We start from the raw sequence: 22,083 nt of genomic DNA, 5'->3' as shown, positions 1-22,083 counted from the left end.
TTTTATTGTTACTAAGCGCTTTGAGAAAAAGAAACTTGACAGTCGTTTTTTTTCAACCGAAAATTAATAATTGAAACACAAATTACTTAAACATTAAAACTAACTTTATGTAAAAAAAAAAACAGGAATAAGTAGTTTTTTCTAGCTTTTCACGAAGCTTCCAGAATAGTATGGTACCATCAGCCAAATATATGGTCTACCACCTTATAGTTGATACGCTTTCATGTCATAAAACAATAATACCAATAGACGTGTCTGTCAACTTGAAAGTTCGACTTTAGCGACATATTCATTTGATAGGAACTTGTTTAAAAATTGATAGACCACTTATTTGGCTGATGGTACAATAATCAATCCCGCACAGAATAAAAGAATTACCGAAATTGTCAGATTACTCATTTGTTTACATTGAATGCGGGATCGTTATTATGCATCTTCTTCCAACGTCTCCACACTCCAGTAACCAAAATCAACCAAGACATATTTACATACAACTAAAGCCAAATCATTTAACTTTCCACGCTTTATGAGTCCCCTGTACGCTCCCCATACAAACGTAGTTTCGTTCTGATTTACAAGCAGCACTACGGATCAAACGCAACTTTGCAACTATATGAGAGCAGCTATTACGATGTTTATAATTAGTTTTCGTTCATATTCAATATAACAGAACAAAAACACATTAATTTTAAGTTTTGTATGTGAAATGGAAATTCGCTATTGTTTTTTCCGTTACATTTTATTTTAACCAAAACTAATTCTAAACATCGTGATGGCTGCTCTCATTATAGATGCAAAATTGTGTCACAGAATAACTAGGGAAACTTGTTATAGTGTGGTTGTGTTTTGCGCCGTAGTGCTGTTTGTAAATTAATAGAACGAAATTACATTTGTATGGGGACGCGAGCTTGCGGGGGACTCTTAACATTAGAATCTAATTCCATCCAACCTTCCAGCCGACCTGTCATGGCTGTCCTAATGGAACCAAGCCCACACTCCCATTTACTTTGCAATCACTGGCAAGCTAACATTATTCTGTGGCAGGTGGGGGTGCCTTGATTTTGCTAATTGAATCCTATTAATGTGAATATGTTGTTTAGCCAGTAAAAGCCATTTCAAGGTTCTGGAAAGGGCTTGCCTGAAGGCTTATCGTATAATGCGAGTATGGAACCTTTTTAGGGTTCCGTACCTCGAAAGGAAAAAACGGAACCCTTATATGTAGGATCACTTTGTTTGCGTCCGTCCGTCCTTCTGTCAAGACCCTTTTTCTCAGGAACGCGTGGACGTGTCAAGCTGAAATTGATATCGAATACTCAAATCTGCGGTCCCTTGAAGCCCTGAAAAAATCAAACTTCTAAGTCAACGCGATCAAAAGTTACAGTCATTAAACAACGTGTTTCCATAAAAATAGCAGTGCACTGATGAAAACCTATAGGGCACTTCCAGTTGTCCTAGAAACTTCAAATTTGGTTTGAAGGCTCACAACAAACACAAACCAACTAGAAAATTCTGAAAATCTTGATTTTTTATGACTGCCTGTAAATATATGTCCAATTTAATCTGACCCCACACTGCGTACATTTTGCTTACGAGTAGAGCTCTGCATACACACTGGATGTATTAAATCACTCGGAAAAATCGAGAAATATTTTCAAGGCACGATTCCCGTTTACATACATAAATGTGCACGGATCCCTCGGTGCGCGAGTCCGACTCGCACTTGCCTGGTTTTTTAAAGATATACCTAAATAACTAGTCATCATCTCAGCCGTCGGACGTCCACTGTTGGACATAGGCCGCCCCCATAGAGCTCCAGTTGCTTCGGTTGGATTGGAAGCGGCTTGCATCCACCGTGAACCCGCGACTTTAACCAGGTCATCCGTCTATCTCGTTGGTGGACGTCCTACGCTGCGCTTGCCGATCTGCGATCTCCATTCGAGAACTTTTCCGTCCCAACGGCCATCCGTTCCACCTAAACAAATATCACGCGATAATTGGGGACTTTCCTGGCTAAAAAATATTATTCTCAGTCAATAAGATCAATTATTGGACACCTAGTTTTTCTTGGCAGAACAGAACATTAAATTTAAAAAATCAAAAAACCTGACTGGTTAAAACTTAAAGGACCCCTTACCAAGATTTTTTGAGCTGGTTACGATTTGAATGGGTCCCGACTGTTGAACATTAAATTAGCTACTTGACAGAGTTCTAGACCACTATACTTATTTTCTTACTTTTAGTTTTTAAGTCTGGTTTTTGCTATCGTTATAGGTAGGTACTTACTTTTTTGATATTTCTGTGAAAATGGTAGATTTAAAGTATTAGTTATTAGCTTTCATTTGATACCCATATTGTTACAATACAAAATATTTTTTTTATTCCTCCGCCATGTTTTTTTTCGCAGACGCCACATTGAAATATTACCTATATACCCTATGTCACTCCGACAGTTATGACGAATCCAATGGTACCTCATATGTTAAAATCCTTCCAGCCGTAGGCTGCAGCGAGGACCAAAGAAATGGACATAGATAACCCACATACATACGCTCGAATAACCCTGCTTCGGCAAAGACGAAGCGCATAAAGATTAGGGAGTGGCGGCCCGTCATCACGCCATGCTAAAAACATAACCCTCCTTTAGGCATTGGGAACTCACACGGAAATTTAACTGGCACTACGTAACTAATATACCACCAAATCTCTACAACGCATAGGGTTGCCAGGTCATAGCCGGACAGACCAGCCAGTTTGGCCGGACTTTTGGGCAAAAAGGCCGGACGCCCCATCATTAAGGACCAGCCCGAAGCTTCGACCGTGTTCAAAAAAATTTTTTTTTAGTGTTCCGGAGCCAAAATGGCAAAAACGGAACCCATACTTTCGCCATGTCTGTCTGTCTGTCTGTCCGTTCGCGGCTTTGCTCAGGGACTATCAATGATAGAAAGCTGTAACTCTCATATAATTAAAGTGGGGTTGATTTTTTTCTCATCTAACCCTGTATTGTGGGATATCGTAGGATAGGTCTTTTAAAACCATTGGGGGTTTGCCGAGACGATTTTTCGATTCAGTGATTTGTTTGCGAAATATTCAACTTTAAAGTGCAAATTTTCATTAAAATCGAGCGTCTAAAGTCTAAACCGGTGGGTGGAAAAATTTGACAAAATTCAGGATGGTAGTAAGTATATGAAACTTACAAGGAAAACTATAACGGCTAAGTTTGCTTGAGAATTATTAGTAGTTTAAGAGGAAATAGCATCCTACCTAAGGTATAAAATTTACCTAAACTTGGAAGATTCCGTATAAAGTACAAAATCCTTCGAAAAATATTACTTAATTTTTTCGTAATGACTACGGAACCCTATTTTGGGAGTGTCCGACACGCTCTTGGCCGGTTTTTTTTTTAGTTTATAAATGGTAGCCTATGTACTTCGCAAAGTTATAAACTCTATACCAAATTTCATTTTAATCGGTTCAGTAGTTTAAGCGTGAAGAAGTAACAGGCAGGCAGATCGACAGACAGACAGAGTTACTTTTGCATTTATAACATTAAGTAGGGATTTTGTGTCTTAGTATACCTACCTATGTGACAAACATTTTGTATGTTATTACTTATTATCATTTTTTATTTTTATGAACTTATAGTCACTGGTTAGTTGTAAAAAGCCTAACAAAAGCCGGACAGGCCGGACACCGTTTAATTTGGCCGGACAAGCATTGAAAAAGCCTAACTATGTCCGGCTTTATCCGGGCGCCTGGCAACTCTAAACGCACGGAAGGTATACGTCATTGAGTTATTCCGCAAACATCGCTTACCTCAGCGATTAGGCATTAAACAAAACGCAACCCACGGGACACCCACGGTCTCCTGATATTCCAGAAGTATTGGGAATTTATTTTAAGTCCGATCGTTCAGAGCGGATGCGAGGAATTGTTCACAATCATGACATTCATGAGTTCATGACGGATAACTTACATCATATCTTCCATAATCTGTCCTCCCTTAGAATGTCACAATGAAAGTAAATTGAAAGAAATAAAAGACCAACAATAGTATTGAGTACAATTGGTGAAATTTGGTACGATAGTTTGTGACCCATAAAAACACGGGATAGTTTTGATTTCGGGCGTATGATCTACGAATTCTTCGCGAACAACAGCTATTTGGGATAAAGATAACCTGAGACCCTGGCGAAGAGTATCGGATAGTTTTCATCCCGGAAAATTGCATAGATACCAATTATAGGCAGACGAAGTTTCGGGCAACAGCTAGCAGGAAACACTGATTTGGATTCACGATTTAAATTTCACCATGTATATCTATCTGAAATACCAGCGAGACCTAAATTTGAAACACATTAGTGCCTGGGCAGGGTTAAGGCCATTCTCCATTATAATTAATGTTCATCATAATTCACTATAGTTCATGATCAAAGAGAATTAAGTTATGATCGAGTGGGAGCATAAAAATTAACATCTCAGGTATAGTTGGGAATAAAAACGCATCGAAGACTATAGTAGCAGCATTATATGGGTAATTTTGCTTTTTCCAGACACTTTCTTTCTCTTTCTTTCACTAGGCCGGCGTGAGAATAACAGCCCAAAACCTTGTCATTTGTGCCCAGCGGAACGTATATAGAGAACACTAGCTTTTACCCGCGACTTCGTCTGCTAAGAATTCGTTTATCGCTATCCCGCGGAAACTATCCAATATTCCGGGATAAAAATTATCCTACTTATATCATTCTCAGGGTGTCAAATTATTTTCATACAAAATTTCATCTAAACCGGTACAGCGGTTTCAATGTGAAGAGGGAACAAAGAGACAGGCTGAATTCAAAAGAAGAATAAATAGGTATAAGATAATTTAATAATAAATAGAATAGTATAATAATAACGAAATTTTTGATTCCAATGCCTCGTCTAGATAGACTCGTCTTTTTTGCTCTGAGTTGTTTAACGAAAAACTTAACTCCATGCCACTGCATTAAAATAATTTCATGCTAATTTAGAATACATTCCCAGCACGTGCCAAAATGTCAGTTCATATCAATAATTTCGAAAGCCACGATGTCGAGCCTTCAATCTGTCAATCGCGACCAAAATATCCGACTTTGATGTTGCAATTATGAAAACGTTGATACCGATTCCTCAGACTGACGTCGGTCCCAAAATACGGTAGTTTAAAATAAAGATCCGTTATTTTCTGGAACAACATCCATTATTAATCCGTAGTGATGTGCCGAGTGTTCCGGAATTTCAGAATTGCCTTCTAATTGACATATATTTAGATATAATTGTCTTGAATTGTTATTTACGTGTGGCACTCACAAGACGTCAACGAACTGTAATGGTGACTCGTTCCTTTTTCAATTTTTTGTAGAAAATCGTCTTTAACTGCTGTCTCTTACCTCCTTCCTCACGGTAGATATAACATTTTAGGTAGTGGTTAGGTTAAGCAAATTGAACTGAAAATTGTAAAAGATTTTTAATTCAATTCAATTCTTCAACTCAATACTAATGCCGCTGCATTCAAATCACGTTTTTCTGTTGTTTTGCGAGCATTATGCCGTACGAGTATCTCAGCCACGCATTTGAGTAAACCCCTGACCGGAAAGCAACCTAACTAAAAAAAGCTGAAATGTTTACCAAACACTCATATTGATTTTGTTTATTTATTGAACATAATATTATGATCGGGGTTCTCATTGACCAATACCCGAGTTTTGATATTATTGGACGTAGACGTTTGATATCCACATCCGATTCCACGCTTAAAAACAATTGGAATTGTTCCAGGTATAATAGATCACCTTGTTTTGGCATAGTTATTAATTTAATTGTGCTTTGACGTGCCTTTAGTAGCCATTGGCGTTTGTTATATCGGTGAAATAGAGCGCTTTGGCTTTAAATTAACGAGGAGCGCTTAAAAAAATCCTAATTCGTTAATAGTGCAGCCGTTAGTTAAGTCAAAAGCCATAGTGTACGATTTAAAAAGGAGTTATCACAAAATAGTCATCTCTTTCACACACGCCATTAGATAGAAAAGGCTATTTGGTATAAGGCTGATTTATATTTTGTCAAGTAGCAAGTGCAAGTGATAATGTGCAAGTGTGAATCGATTGGTAAAATTATAGTCGTGTCGTCAAGTGACAAGTGCGAGAACTTTATAAGTGCAAGTGTAAAGTGACTAAGCTTGCTCTAATCTGTATTTCAAGTTGCTTTCCCCGCACACCCTCTTACCTACTCCTCGCACATTTGTGAAGTGAGCGTTTATTTACGCTTAACCCCTTAAAACATGACAACTAATCACTTGACAGCGAACACACTACTTGACGAAATGCAAATCAGCAATAAAACCCAATGGTGGATGGAAAGCCCCGCAAGACCTTCACGCAACAAGCAAATGGTTGAAAGTCGATGTTAGGCGGGACCTTCTACTACAAAGTGCTAGCCCCATCTATTGGCGTTTTTTACCCCCGACGCGAAACAATGGGGTGTTGACGTGTTCTAATTTGACTATAGCAAGTTACACATAAGACAATAACAGTGTTCCTTAAAAAATGCACTTGGGACCATGAGCATCGGAACCTTAACTTGTTTCGACCCGAGAACTCAAGAATGGGAAATATTTCGGAATCGGGTGAAACAATTTCTAAGCCTGAATGACATCCGGACTGATGAAAAGAAGCGTGCTGTTTTGATAACCCATTTATCGGACGATGCGTACTTGTTAATACGGAATCTTAGCCATCCGAAGGAGGTAGAAAACGCGACATTTGACGAGTTAGTCGAACTCCTGAACAAGCATCTGACTCCGACGCGGGCGACTTTTGCGGACTTGGCTAACTTCTACAACGCAGTCCAAGAAGAAGAATCTGTTGAAGATTGGGCGGCTCGATTGCGAGGGTTAGCGGTACATTGCGCCTTCGGAGACAGTCTAGACAAAGTGTATCGAGACAGATTCGTACTTGGGCTCAAAGTCGGACCGGTACGAAACCGTCTGTACGAAGAAGACGCGACTACACTGACGTACGCAAAAGCTCTGGAAATTGCGAAAACTCTCATCGCACGTGAAACCAAAACTATGGCGCCGAGAACATTGACGACCTTTACTGGTGTGAAAGACGAACGGCTGTTGAACAACTGGTTGGATGTAGCCGATACGACATTGCGGAAAAAGGATTCGCGAGATCGATGCGCAGTTCACGGCATGAAAGGTCACGTAGAAAAGAGCCGCTACAAGATCTACAGCGGTCAAAGGTTCAAGGGAAAAAGCAATGATAGGAAAATCTACGATGCTAAAGTGAAAACCGTCAAGGATGCCAACTGGGATGTGCCAACGAGTTCGGAAAAGGCAGCGGCAGGAAAATGCCGCAAGTGTGAGGAGTACGAGCTGTTAAACTTGAGGTGTGTGACAACGAAGCTTATGTAGTAGCAATCGTAGTCAATTGTAGATCAAATACGAAGGTTAAGATTGAAATTGATTTTGAGTCTAATAGTAATTTAATTTAGTTTGCTAAAGCGATAGGTAGATTACAAGGCAGGTAGAGATGTAAGATAACAGAAGAAGGCAGCCGGGGTGCACGGATTGAAAGAGCAATTTGCGCCGTAACCGTTGAGGTTGCCTGCGGCAGTAAGAACTGTTTTTTAACTAAATCTTATTGATATAGTTATTTTTCTAAGTTGTAGTTTTTACCAGCAGTATGTTTGCTCAACGAAATCTATGGTTTTTTTCACTATTGTCAAAGCAATCAATCAAGATTTGGGAATGGTTGGTCAAGTTCCCCCGTAGTCTAGTTGGTAGGACACCTAGACGCGTACCTATAGCCGTACCTCCTGAAATCTTAATACCTTTAAAGTAATAGTTCCTCCTCCTTGTCTCCTATTCCTCACTGTTAATGGTCTTGACCTCCATGAATCATTTTCCGGACATTCGCTCTCCATCTGAAACGGTCCTTGGCAGCGTGTATGGCTTCGTGGACGTTTATACCCATGTTATCGAGGATCTGGGCCTATACTACGAAGTGCACAATTCCAACTTCGTATCTTGCCATCCCGCTGCCGCTTATATTATTTAACACGAGAGTGAGAGGGATGGTAGATACGAACTTCGATTTTTGAATTTCGTAGTACTTAGCCCCTTCCTGATCTGTCCAGCGCTTGGGGCTCTTTCCTGTAAGTCGCTTGCCCTGAACCTTCCCTGTCATTAGGATTTTCCATAAAAAATAATTACTTGTCATTAATGTTAAGTATAATGAAATATAGATAACAGACACAAAGATTCAGATTCATAAAATTAGTCTGAATTGTTTTTGCCTTGACCAATTTTTTTTCGCAGACAAAATATTTATAAAAAATGCGACCATTGGAACCATTCCAGACACTTTGCGAATGAATTCGTTTGCGATTTTTATACGCAATAAATTATATTAAATAAACATAAATAATTATTTCAGCTTGACGCGGAACAGCTGAATTATTAATGACCGACGTTTTATTCGATTCTAAGCTTTTTGATATAGTTTTGTACGCATCGTTTATCTCATCCTGGTAACCGGTTTTTCTTTAACATAAAACTGACACTTGATTGACCCCTATCTTACCTGATGAAAGGTGCTGATGAGGCCAAAGGTGTATCTCACTGGTTCAGCCTTGAAGAGTCCAAGGTTGAATCTATCTGGAAATGCAGACGATAGCGAATTCCATTTCTTAGCAGATCGGCCTCCCCATTATAAAAGATGACGCGGATGGCTTCGAGCCAATGGAACACTAACTACCTAAGGGTGAAGACGCCTCCCACCCAAGCATTTCCATGAAAAAGTTGCAAAAGTACCCATTTTAAGTTAGCTTTTGCCCGTAACTTTGTCCCGCCAATTTTAACCATTTTTAGGCATTCCCCTTTGTCACACTTATTGCTATGAATATCACAATGATTTTGTTGTTGTTTTCACTAACCGCTCTTCCCCCCCTTAATGTGCAACGTAATTTACGAATGATCTCTTTTGCTAGTGAAGTGCTAGGCAAATCCAATTCATGTGAAACTTCTATACTTGGAACATTTAGGTAATCAGCTAAATGTAAACAAACTTCAGCTGCCAGATTTGGTACATTCAAGGATAATAAACATTTTACTTATCTATCATTGCAATACAAACTAGTCTAGACATAGAGACTGTACAGAAATGTAAATGTTTAGATAGTTTAATGGAGGAATTTTAATATTTAAGAAACCAATTGACGTTATTTTGTTTACATTTAGTTACATGCCTATCCAAACCAAGTATAGTACAATAGAAATTGACGACTTACAGATGTATTACTTAGACTAATTATCCTCACTTAACTTTTCCCATGACCAAGGATAGTAATTGGTATGCGGCCAGCATAGACACAACCACACACGTCGGTCAACGACCCTTGTTAGCATCTCTTAAATCCAGGACATTGGGTGTGCTTTCATTAAAATAGACATACAGGATTTTTGAAATCGCATCAGTGGAAATACTGTAAAAAACTGGCCTAGAGCGGGTGGGACTCGCGCACCGAGGGCTACACAGCCGAGGGATATTACGGTGTTACGAGTATTTTTGATATCCATTACTTTAAGGGAACACAGTGAATAGATCCTCACGATGTTTTCCTTCACCGTAAAGCTTGTGGTAAATTTCAAATGTAATTCCGCTCATGAATTTCGAAAAACTCAGAGGTGCGAGCTGGGGTTTGAATAAATTACAAAAACTTAATTTCTGTCAATGAACTGAGTCGTCTAGTGACTATGTTTAAGATCATAAACTACAGCCTGTGACAGACTTAACTAATTTTATTATTCCTGAATTCCGACTCGACTTGGCATGTTTTTAACAACGACTCTATTAGTGACGTTACGTTGAAACAAAAGACATGATTAAGTAAAAACTTAAGTGATAGTAATGTTCCTGACATAACTACACATGTTTGTGGTGTTTGTTATTTTGGTAATGACTGTCATCAGGTCATTACCAAAATGTGACTGTTTTTAACAGACTTCAAGTTTTTTAAACAATTTTTACGTAACGGTACTTATTCAAGGCTGGCTGGCTCGAATAAGGTAAACGTCCCAGTGCTCCATACGCTAATGCCCAATAGACGACACCCTGCTGTCATCTCTATTGCTAACTAGCTTTTACCCGCGGCTTCGCTCGCGCAGAATTGGTATGTAGCTTAAACCTTTTTTGATCCCACAGAAACCATATTATTTCGGAATAAAAAGTTAATCCCGAGTATATATTACCTGTATGCCAAATTTCATGCAAATCCGTTCAGTAGTGTTTGCGTGAAAGGGTAACAAACATCCAAACAAACATCCATCCATACAAACTCGCGTTTATAATATTAGTAAGATGACATAAGATTAAAGATGCCAACTATTGAGACAGTGGCGAGCACTCATACGTTTACCTTAATTGCTGTATTTTGCTGTATATGTGTGTCTTCTGTGTAAGTGAATAAATGTCTTCTTTCTTTCTTTCTTTCTTTCTTTCTTTCTTAATTGTTAAAAGTCATACATAAATATTGTTTCTCATACATAACTCTTTTAACTCTGTATCCTTCAACCGTAAAAATGTACGGTTTCGGCATGAAAAAATTATGACTAACAAAAATTATTACTTTCAAAAATGGCTCAGGCCCAAAATGTCTGTTTTCCTAAATGTACAATTCTCAAAACGTCTGCGTTTTCACAATGTTAGCACTTCTATTTTGTCAGTTTCCCAAAATGTCTGATAATTAAAATGTGTACAATCTCAGGAAGTCGTCTATTCATATGTTTACATTCCTATAATATTAGCATAACCATAATTTCAGCTTTCCCGTTATGTTCACTTTTTTTAAATAGGCTAAAGTCTTGTTAAGTTTGTTTTCTCATAATGTCTGCTTTATTTTCAAATCAATGTTTTAAATGTAAAAGGTTTAATTGCTGGCATACTTACTCTTTGATAACATAAATATCTATACCTAATATAAAATTACTGCTTTAGAACAAAATATTTTTCGTTCTCAACCGGTTTCGTACCCGAACAAAGGGATTTGCGTAGTTTAGTTTTTTACTAAAATCAATGCTAATAAATGCGAAAGTAACTCAGTCTGTCGATCTATTACTCTTTCACGGCTGAACCGCTGAACCGATTTAGATGAAATTTGAAGACCATGATTGGAGACATTTTGGGAATAAGACTTTTCAGGAATGGCAACGTTATAAGAAGGCGGATATATTGAGGTTGCAGACATTTTGAGAATAAACACTTTCTGAAAAGCGAACATTATACAAAAAACTGTAATTCTTGGAGACAGGCAATTAAAAACAGCTGACATTTTGAGAAGCTGACATTATGCAAAAGACGTGTTGAAATTCTGAAAAGCCGACATTTTGCGAAAAATACATTTTTGGAAAACGGATATTTCAGGCCTGAGCCTCAAAAATTGCAATGGTTTAGACTATATGCGTTGTGCTTTTTTCCTCTTTTATAGGTATCAAACAAAAGTCAAAAAATCTAATCAAAATCGTTTATTTGTTCAACACATGAGGTCTTATAAATGTTTTGTAATCATCACGTCATGTATAAATACATAATATAGTAAAAAGATGTTTAAAAGCAGGAGGAATTAAAGTCTCAAACAAATATTGTTCAATAGGTAATTCCGAAATGTACAGAAATCATAAAATAGGCTGTTAAATTTACTACAGTTGCTTCTAATGCCAAGAAAACTGCACTCGTGCTATCAATTATATTTCTCATAAATTCAATTTTACTTCGGCTATAAACATCTAATTACGCGTGTTTATAAATAAAACCAAATATTTGCGGCCAACATCTTTAACAAAGTTGGCGCCCAACATTCGGCCAAACATTGTCTGCTCGAGATAGTCTAAAATCACATCTAATTAACTTATTCCCGTCAATCAGTTTGTTTTCATAGGATCGGTAACGGGGACCGATGCCAGCTATTTTATGCCCTCGTGCATTGTCATAAAATATATTTTCGTGATTTACGACCGAAGTAATTAGGTTAGAGGTATTTACGCCGTTTCCAAGGTTGGTGTTACGCCTAATGTTACGCTCAGACTTTGGCGTAAATAAACCTGGTTACTGGTTACGTCTTTGATCTTGGACGTTTGACTTCGTCTGACAATGTGTGAAAGACAGAGGGCGATTTGGTTTCCGGAACATAAGATACAGACTAAAGACATAGATAGTCTGGTCAGTATAACCTGTCACGAGCAATGTAAAGCAAACCCTGTATGGCAACCCTAAAAATGTACTAGAAATATGTACTTTGCTCACCCGCGACCTTATAATAGCTCCTCCACCTCCACGCTGTAAGAACACATCAAACATAAGCCAATTTGTTGCCTAGACAAGCTATAAGGTCGCGGGCGAGCAAAGTACCTAATTATTTTTTAGTTCATTTATATGGACCTCCGCAAAGTAACGCCTGATTCAATAAATTAACCCTAAAAAATTACCTCGACAAGCCCGTAACGCTCGTGATCAATTTATTATAACTCCGTAAAAGTAAGGTCCAATTCAATTCCACAGCAACCTTCCGATCGCCTAAATATAGCACATAGGTCTCTGCCAAGGTGGAGGCCACTCCGTCTTATTACACGATAGTGCAGTCGTGTGTAGTCATAACGTGGAAGAGTGACATCGACACGAAAATGGGAGGAGCAAACAACCTCAAAACTAGTGAATAATATCTTTCCATGTCGTATTTATATTGCTATCAGTTTCTTCAGTAAGCTAATTGAGAAAACAAGATAAATAAGTACATATAGGTACGAACTTTTCCGACAAAATCAGATGTTGAAATATTATTGACTACATACATAGGTGCAGATGTAGAGTAGTGCAGTGGATAAGGAGGGTTTTCACAGAGGCGAAATATCGCTAGATGGCGTTAGTATCGTGAGATCCATTTGACATCTGAATGAGGGCTATCGTTTTTTGTCTCACTAGATGGCGCACTGTTGCGTGAGGTTTTTAACTATGGCTTTCAAAGTCTGTTATTACGGGCGTGAAAACAAAGTTTAGATTAAAATCATATTTAATACACCTTAAAACCGTACCATAAAAATATAGAGCATGCCACAGTGTTGCATAGTCCCCGTTTTGTTCGGAAAAAAGGGAGGACAAAGGTTTCCGAAAGACAAAACTGTCTCAAAACACAGACATTCATTGCCCCGGAACGCATATTTGCCATAATTAATTTCAGATATTGCAAAATATTCACAAAATTATTCTAATTATAAATAAACCCGCGTAGCTCACCCAAAAACTATGAGATTTGACATTTCGGAGACCTCACGCTACACTAGCGCCTCTAGTGGCGAATTCATACGCGATAGCCCTCATTCTGGTTGCGATTGGCTCATTTAGTTTTTTAACCAATCATAAGTAAACGTCAAACGTCAAACTAACCTCTCGATACAAACGCCATCTAGCGATATTTCGCCTGTGAAATGAAAACCCTCATTCGTTCCCACCGTGAAAATTCAAATTCAGAACACACTTCCGAATGCTGCCGAATCCCGAGTAAAAGATTCTTGGCAGACAGACAGCCAAACAAACGGATGGACAACCAAGTGATTCTGTTAGGGATTCCGTTTTTACCTTTTGAGGTACAGAACCCTTAAAACCGAAATCAAAGAGCCTTATTTCCGAACCTAAATAATTGAGAATAATTGAGAACCAAATAAAGCGATAAACACAATTATAATAATTTAAGGAAAGTGACATTAAATTTTAACATAAATTGTATTGACATTAAATATGAATTATATAAGATTTATACCAATGTGTCATAAATAATTATAAGTAAATATTTTAATAGATAGACATTCTGTACTTACCCTTACAGGTACCATCTTGTAGAACTACCATCTATCTAATAATGTAATGAGCATGAATTTGAATCTCCTTATGTAAAGTCGGTTAAAAATGGCGAGAACTTGTCCTGTAAAAATAGGTTCAAAATATTCCTACATATTAAAAACATTATGGAAAGAGCAAACAAACTTGTAATCAAATAAAACCACTCGTTTGTTATAAAAATAAACGCGAGGTAGGAAGCGATGCCCGCTCGTGAATGGACGCTTTATCTATCGCCGTAAAACTAAAAGGGTCAAATGTTAAGTGAATGGGAGGAATATATTTTTTAGGGTTTCGTACCTGAAAAGGAAAACAACGGAACCTTTGTAGAATCATTTTGTTTTCCGTTTGTCTGACCGCTGTCAAGTACTTTATCTCAGGAACGCGTGGAGCCATCAATCAAGCTGAAATTAATATCAAATACTTCTAATTCAATTCAACGTAATAAAGACTCTTTAACGTGTTTGACAAGATTAAAGAATTTGTAAAATCCTACAACTTTATTAAAATTATTTGTGATCAAACGGAAATAATGATTAATGCAATTCGATAAGACCTACTCATTTGTGAAGATAACGCTTTAAATAAACTACATGTACTAAACAAAAACTGATATAAACGCGTTAATAAAAAGCGAATAATATCATATCCATTTTTTTTCATTTGGTTAGCTTGAAAAGATCCCTTTTAGGGATAAGTTCGCCTTTGTACTCTTTAGTTTTCTTTTTGTATTATTTTTGTGTTTTATGTACAATAAACTATTTACATACATACATACATTTCCGGTTCCTGTTCCACGAATATTATATATGCGAAAGTTTGTAAGTCCGTAAAAGGTCCAAGCACTGCTTTTCCCCAGGATCTAAATGCCGTATATATATTAACACGGAACCCTACACCTGCCCAAGGTCGAACGCGTTATAGGGCATTGTAAAATTCATCATTATCTGGGGCTATATGCGTCCCACTGTTGGGTTATCTTTGTATTACTTGGCAGGTGCGTGATTTCCTCACGATGTATTCCGACTTTTAGCTAGAGGATATGGTGCTCCGTCGCTTTAGGGAAGTACAGATCTGTTCACTCACGAAGGCGCGCCCCTCCACAGCTAATTATCAATGTGAACGATTAAATCTCGTAGGTATACTTATACGTTATCTTGGTCTTAGTGTGCGTGACTGACGGTACGCTTGCGACTGAGGATACCTACGTTTACAACTACAATTATAACTCTACTTGGTGAGATCCTATAATTGGCTTTATTGATACTATAAAATAAGTTACTCTGTAAATTAAAGCTGTTGGTTCTCCGAAAATAAATAAATAAATAAAAAAAAATGAGGAAGGGCGCGCCTTCGTGAGTGAACAGATCTGTAAGGGTGAAACCCCTAAATATCTTTTTCATTTTATTGCGGCTTTTTGGTATTTTATTGTACCTATGCCATCATCATCATCATCATCATCATCTAAAATACTGTACATTTACATTGACAAATAAATTCCTTCACCGTAAAGTTCCTGGTAAATTCCAAATGTATTACGTGCTTAAATTCCAAAATTTCAAGGTAAATCTGGGTTTGAACCAACGATCTTCTGTTTGAGAGACCGTAGGTCAAACCACTAGGCCACCACACCGCAAACAAACATAACATAACCATTCCAACCTAACCAACATAAAGTTGGAAAACCCCCGACTTTGTCACTTCAAAGTTCAATATCTCAAAAACGCCTGAGCCGCTTGCCGCTTGCCGCTTCGGAGCCACTTTTAGCAATTTTAGGTTTTAAGTTTGACAATAACCTAACCATAAAAAAAAACATTTTTGATACAAGCTTTTTTTGCTGACTGTACTTACATTGTCACCCAAACTAAATTTGCATACCAAATTTCAAGTCGATGCTATTAACCGTTGAAGAGTTCCGTCCTGCGGAGACGATCCTGGCTGGACTACCAGAATGTCACTACTAGATTATTGTATTGTCACGTGATTTACATAAGTATGCCAAATTTCAAGTCAATCCGACTACTGGAAGTTGGTCGAATTTAACTTGCAAGATTTGACTACAGACAGACAGACAACGGGACAGGTAAAACTAAATAAAAGCTTGTAAAAACGGTATAATAGTCACAGGGTTCTAGCCTGTCGCCTACGGTATACCTTAACCTATATCCTCAGTCGCCTCTTACGACATCCACGGAAGAAATGGAGAGGTGTAATCTAACCCGACACCACACGGGTTAAAAACAGCTTTCAAACAATCACAACCATATCTCCGACAACTCCTTTGTGCGTCACTTGGCATTTCAATAAGATCACAATGCGCGCTATAACCGTTTATGACTATAATAGTACCGTGGATCGTTCGCGACATTGATTTTTCGTCACGCATTGAACTGAAGGCTTTTTGATTATGGACATGGTTGATTGTAGTATCAGACGTGACTATATATCCTGTAGTTTTAAATATATTACAAATACAAATACAAATAATTTATTTGTCAAACATAGGTTGAAATAGTTGGTACACTGATCATAGATTTGTATCACTATGCTGCGCCCGAGGGCATACAAATATAAATGTCTTGTAGGTAGGCAAATTCAGTCATGCAGTAAACTAAATAAAGTCTAAAAAGTTGCAGAACTATCACGCATATACTCCTCCATTGAATAGTAGGCCTTACCCGCCAAAAAGTTAAAAAGTTGTTTCTTAAAATCGTGAATATTTTCAGTCATCAATATCTTCTTCGGAATTAAATTAAAGATTTGATGCCATGCCGAATACGCTTTTAGCAAGTAATGCTGTTTTGTATGGTCTTTTGTTAATTTTACCTTTTTGGCGAGCACTTTTAAAAACCGGAAATTATTCTATTATTCTTTACTTACATACTTACATGCTAACGATAGCATGTGTACGGCCTGAATAAAATGTATGTAGTTGTAAACGCATCTAGCCTTATCTTATTATTAATATAATAAATGCGAATTTGTGAGTATGTGTGTGTGTATGTTTGTAACTCCCTCACGCTTAAACGGCTGGACGAATTTGCATGACTTTGGATGATATTAGGTATGTACCTAGATAGCTAGCTATAGACGAGCGCTTAATGAAAATGATATATGTTTCATCTAGAGGTGAGACGTACTAGGCAAAACGCGGACTGAGTCTTGCGAGTACGCGTCCACAAAAAGACTAGATCCAAAGACTAGGTCCACGAGTATCTACGAGTACTTAACTCAATTGGCTCATTCCGTAAACAAAATGATTCCCGTAAATGCGCTCCCGTGATTGCGTATACACCGTACTAGTTTTAGTAGTTTTACGAATATCGAACTACCGAATTCCACGTCACAGTTCATTTTCACACTTAATATTTTTTAAATTTTAAAGTATATTAAATACCGACTAAAAATTTCCCTTCATACTTTATACAGGCTTAGGACTGTCAGCAATTTTTATAAATTTTCAGTTAAAAAGTGTACATAAATGCTTGTTTTCAAGTTGGCGGAACTTTGTCAGCCGCCGTACTCCTAAATACTCGTACGCTAAAAGAATCGCGGGCGGGAACGCGTACTCACGCGTCCAAGCCAAAACCTATTCCAAAAACCTATTCCAGTAAATACGTCTGACCTCTAGTTTCATCATCAATACCAATGACAGCTTAATTATAGTCATGTAATACATATGGCATCATCAAAAGGTCACCTTTCTCTAACACGAAGTCAACGCTGTTCAAACGGGCATCTAAATGCACATGGACAAATGGCCGTCCAGCAATCGACATCCTCGCGAGATCATTGTCTTATTGGGGATAAGCACGACGGGTTATATTTAGACGCGTACGCACTGTTTGAGAAAACGCGCGTTTTTGGTAGGCGGTTTCTTTATCAAAGATGGCCGTGTCTTTGGAATTTATTGAAAACTTTACGGTTTTTAATTACCTAGTATCATTTGATATCATGGGGTGTGTGTGGCTATGTATGTGTATAGGAAATGTTCCACAGTACGGCAAAACGGAGAAGCACTTTATCGAGAGGGAATATAGAAAGATTTTTTAACGATAATTCGAACCACTAGACTAGGAACCTGACCTGGGGGGCTACTACGAAATTCTTAAATCGAAGTTCGTATCGTACCGTCCCTCTCACTCTCGTATTAAATAATATAAGCATCAGCGGGACGGCAAGATACGAACTACAAAATATTGGATAACGGAGACTCAAGGTTAAAATACTGTAGATCTTCCGTATTCCTTGAACATTCTATTCCACAGTGTTAATTCGTGTCTCTTTACCAATGACCAAAAGCAAATAATTGATTTACAACTAGCCGTTGCCCGCGACTTCGTCTGCGAAAAACTCATATTTTCGGAATAAAAGTATCGTATTATTTATTCTGATTTTCTAATGTGATTTAAACACAATTATATAATTAAAAAGGGAAATCTCAACATATAACGATGATCGGTGTCAAAATGAAATATTAGTATAAATAATCAGCATTATTATATAAACACTATTATTCAGTTTTCATATGCAAGTTATTTCTTCAGTGGACGCCGATAAGCCAATTTGCCCATCCTCTTTAATGCAATTTCTTTACAGTTCACAGCGTTTGCGGTATAAAAACACGGCGTTTGTCCAGCCCAGTGCGAATCTCTGTTTATGCATGCAAATCAGCAATACATGTTCAATGATGTCGTGTCCCGTTAACGTCTAAGTATTTTGCTTCCATCATTGTTTCATGAAACAAAAACTATTCTTTCGCCTCGTAACGGTTAAAGAATGTCTTTCAATGGTAAAGTTCAAGAAAGATATTTGCTATCGTTTACCTACCTAATTTTTATTTATCCGTAAACACGTAAATGCTTGATGTCAAGACTTAAATGTACAATTGAAGTAAAAAAGAAATGAAATAGTATTTACTAACACACGATACATACAATAAATAATAAATACGACATTGCAAGAAAACAAAGAAAAAATTAACTAAAACTAACTTATTCTAAACCTAAAACCTATATTTCCAAATTGAATTAAATATCTATCTTAAAAATGTGTATTTCTACTTTAATCGTGATCGGATCAGGAGGCTGCTCCTCTACAATTGGAATATCTAAATAAATAGAGCGATATATATTGTACTATAATATTATGTATAAAGATAAGATAGTATTGTTCTTAGATAGTATCTTACACATTAGTAATGTATTCTACACAAGGGCGGAGCCAGCTTTAAGTATAACCACGGGGAGGGTCACATGGTCAAATTCTGGCTATAAATTACATCAATTCTCCTCTTTTGTCGCAGGAATAGGTACTGAAAATTAATCATTTTAGAAAAATATCTACTGTTGGGACCCCTGAGGTCATGAGCCATCCCCATAACGCCCCGCCCGTTAATTTTCACTCACAGTTAAAATACCACAAACAGGACTTAATTTTTACCTCGACGTTTCGACCACTTTACAGTGGCCATGATCACGAGTACACTGGAGTGTGGGTCAAATCTACCTAGCAGCGCGATTCAGTCAAATTTGGTTGTCTGAAAGTCCTCATTGAACCCCCTCTCGTTCCAGGAAGACCTGCAAGTCATGTGGCTGCGACCGCCTCCAGCACTCCGTGTACCACGAGGAGCTGGGTTCCGTGCGGGAGCGGCTCGGGCTGCGCGACACGCGGTCCCAGATCGGGTACGACGGGTACGACAGTCCGCCGGGGCTCACCGCCAAGCAGGTGAGGTGATGATGATGATGACGATGATGATAATGAGCCCGTGTACAGTCAGCACCAAAAATATACATAAATTGAAGTGCCAAAAATATGTATTCAGGACTTTATTGCCTGAACATTAAGGTCGTGTATAGGTACTTACATATTTTTTGCACTTTGGCTGTTTTAATATTAATATCTTTGTTGCTGACTGTACACGAGGAGCTGAGCTCCGTAATCAGTTCTCTGACCATAGGCTTTTTGTTCATCGAAGTAAATAAATATTCATAATACGTATAATACTTAATAATAAAATTAATTAATCAGAATCTATCTATCCATAGCAGCCCTCGTTGCGTCCGTCTTCGAACTTAGCCTCCTCTTCACATTTCCACGTCTGTCTGTCCCCTGCCACCTTCATCCAGTTAATGCCGGCTCGCTGCCGGATTTCATCCGTCCATCTCTTAGGAATTAATCAGAATAAGATGAATCTAATAATAAATGCACAATTAATGTAATTATGAATAAGTACAGTGGTTTCGGCAATTTTTTTAAAAGTAATATTTTTTCAAATTCAAATCATTTATGCTTTAGGCTTACAAATATACAATTATACTCGAAAATGCGGTGAAATTGTAGGTCGTACGGGTGGTACTGGAATTACGAACATCGACTCGTTATGACAAAATGTATTATTATATGATGTTTACAAAATCACATTAAAGTATATACCATAATAAAACATTGTTTTCCAGACGGAGCTATACTGGTCTTCGCTGGCGGAACGGGAGCCGAACGCAGCCGGCGCGAGCGGCGCGGCCGCGTGGCGCGCGTGGCGTGCGCGCGCGCTCGCCTCGCAGCTGCCCAAGCAGGACCTCTCGCTCGCACACTGCCGGCACGTGGGGGAGCAGCATAGGAAGTCGTTCGAGGACTTCGTCGCGGCGAGGAATGAGATTGCACTCGACATTGGTGAGTCAAGGTCATTCTGAAGACGTTATCAGGACGTAGGTATATAAAAAGGTACTCTGTGGTACCCCTGACAAACTCGGTTTATTAAAGCCTAAGTTTCTTATAGTGCATTTACAAATATATGTAGGTAATCAAGCCATGTTTACAGACGCACCAATGCATTTGTTTTATTTATTATCATCTTCATTGACATTAGTCTATATGGAGTGGAAATAAAACAAAAGTTAGGTACCATTAAAGTCTTAATTAGCCCTCTTATTCTGAGAGGAGGCCTGTGCCCAGCCGTGGGACGTGTATAGGATGGGATGTAAAGTCTTAATTATGGGGAAGGTTACACTCAATATTACTCGAAAAAGCTTGAAACCAAAATAGTTTCACTTTTTAGTTATAACGCCATCTGTGAAGCGAGTAGCTAAACTAAAAGTCTTGTTTCAGGTGTCGCCGGCCAACACCATGGCAGTCCAATCGAGTGTTTAGGCTGTGATAAGCCAATACGAAGCGGAAGCGTTACTGTCCGCGCTCCGCGGTTAGGTGAAGAGGTACTGAACTAATTTTATTTATAAGTACAAATATTCATACTGTATCTCGGCAATAACGCGCGTTGAACTAATCAGTCTTAGAGTAGTAACGCAAGATGCCACTTGACTACAAAACACAAGTAGTTTTACTACTTGCCGCTAGATGGCTCTTATACAAATTTTCGATATATTGTAGAATTTTACATCTTTATCTATGTTTTCAGGCCTTCTTCCATCCTGCATGCTTCACTTGTGCGGAATGCGACGAGTTACTAGTGGAACTGGCGTATTGTGCTTTAGACGGTCGGCTATTCTGCGTGCGACACTACGCGGAGCGGTTGAAACCTAGATGTCATGCTTGTGATGAGGTAAGTGTGAAAATAATTCGGCTATTGAATAGTAGATGGCAGCAGCTTTATCAGTGGTTACATTGGTAAAATGAAAAATAATAATGATCATGATGAATTGATAGGGCTACCAAATGTAATTGATTTTGTCGTTGTACAGTCAGTATATCCCTTTTCATATAAAGTAACTTTTTGAGGCGAATCAATGGCCTAAAATAGATGTCCAGTCTTCGAGGTTTGATTATACACTATCAATACTTGGATCTACTCAGTTATCCGAAAATAAATGAAAATTATTTGAATTACCCAGTTTACAAAGCCAATGAGGTATTAAAGTGTAATTTAGGATCAGGTATTCTTTCTTATTATTTGTCTTTTCTCCATAATCTCTATACACCATACAATTAATAGTTTCCGAGGTTACGAGAACTCACCTGAGGCCTTATATTGTCTACCATACTTAGGGGCTGTTTCGCTGCTTTAGTGTTATCATCATCCCAGCCTATATACGTCCCACTGCTGGGCACAGGCCTCCTCTCAGAACAAGAGGGCTTGGGCCATAGTTCCCACGCAGGCCCAGTGCGGATTGGGAACTTCACACGCACCATTGAATTGCTTCGCAGGTTTGTGCAGGTTTCC

The 22,083-nt window shown here is 38.2% G+C and overlaps 1 protein-coding gene across 1 annotated transcript in view; it reads left to right on the top strand.

Moving 5' to 3' along the window:
• Nucleotides 1-22,083, top strand: part of Lmpt (four and a half LIM domains protein limpet) — a 241,741-nt gene that overhangs the window by 143,179 nt on the left and 76,479 nt on the right. Inside the window, exons 3-6 of the mRNA XM_074095660.1 lie at nt 19,481-19,634; nt 20,366-20,579; nt 21,015-21,118; nt 21,322-21,465. Coding sequence (XP_073951761.1) covers nt 19,481-19,634; nt 20,366-20,579; nt 21,015-21,118; nt 21,322-21,465 — 616 coding nt within the window. The remainder of the gene's footprint in view (nt 1-19,480; nt 19,635-20,365; nt 20,580-21,014; nt 21,119-21,321; nt 21,466-22,083) is intronic.

The sequence above is a fragment of the Choristoneura fumiferana genome, chromosome 12 (assembly GCF_025370935.1).
Source record: "Choristoneura fumiferana chromosome 12, NRCan_CFum_1, whole genome shotgun sequence".
Classification (NCBI taxonomy): domain Eukaryota; kingdom Metazoa; phylum Arthropoda; class Insecta; order Lepidoptera; family Tortricidae; genus Choristoneura; species Choristoneura fumiferana.
The sequence above is the reverse complement of the archived record's forward strand: the minus strand, read 5'-3'. Positions and strand labels throughout refer to the sequence as shown.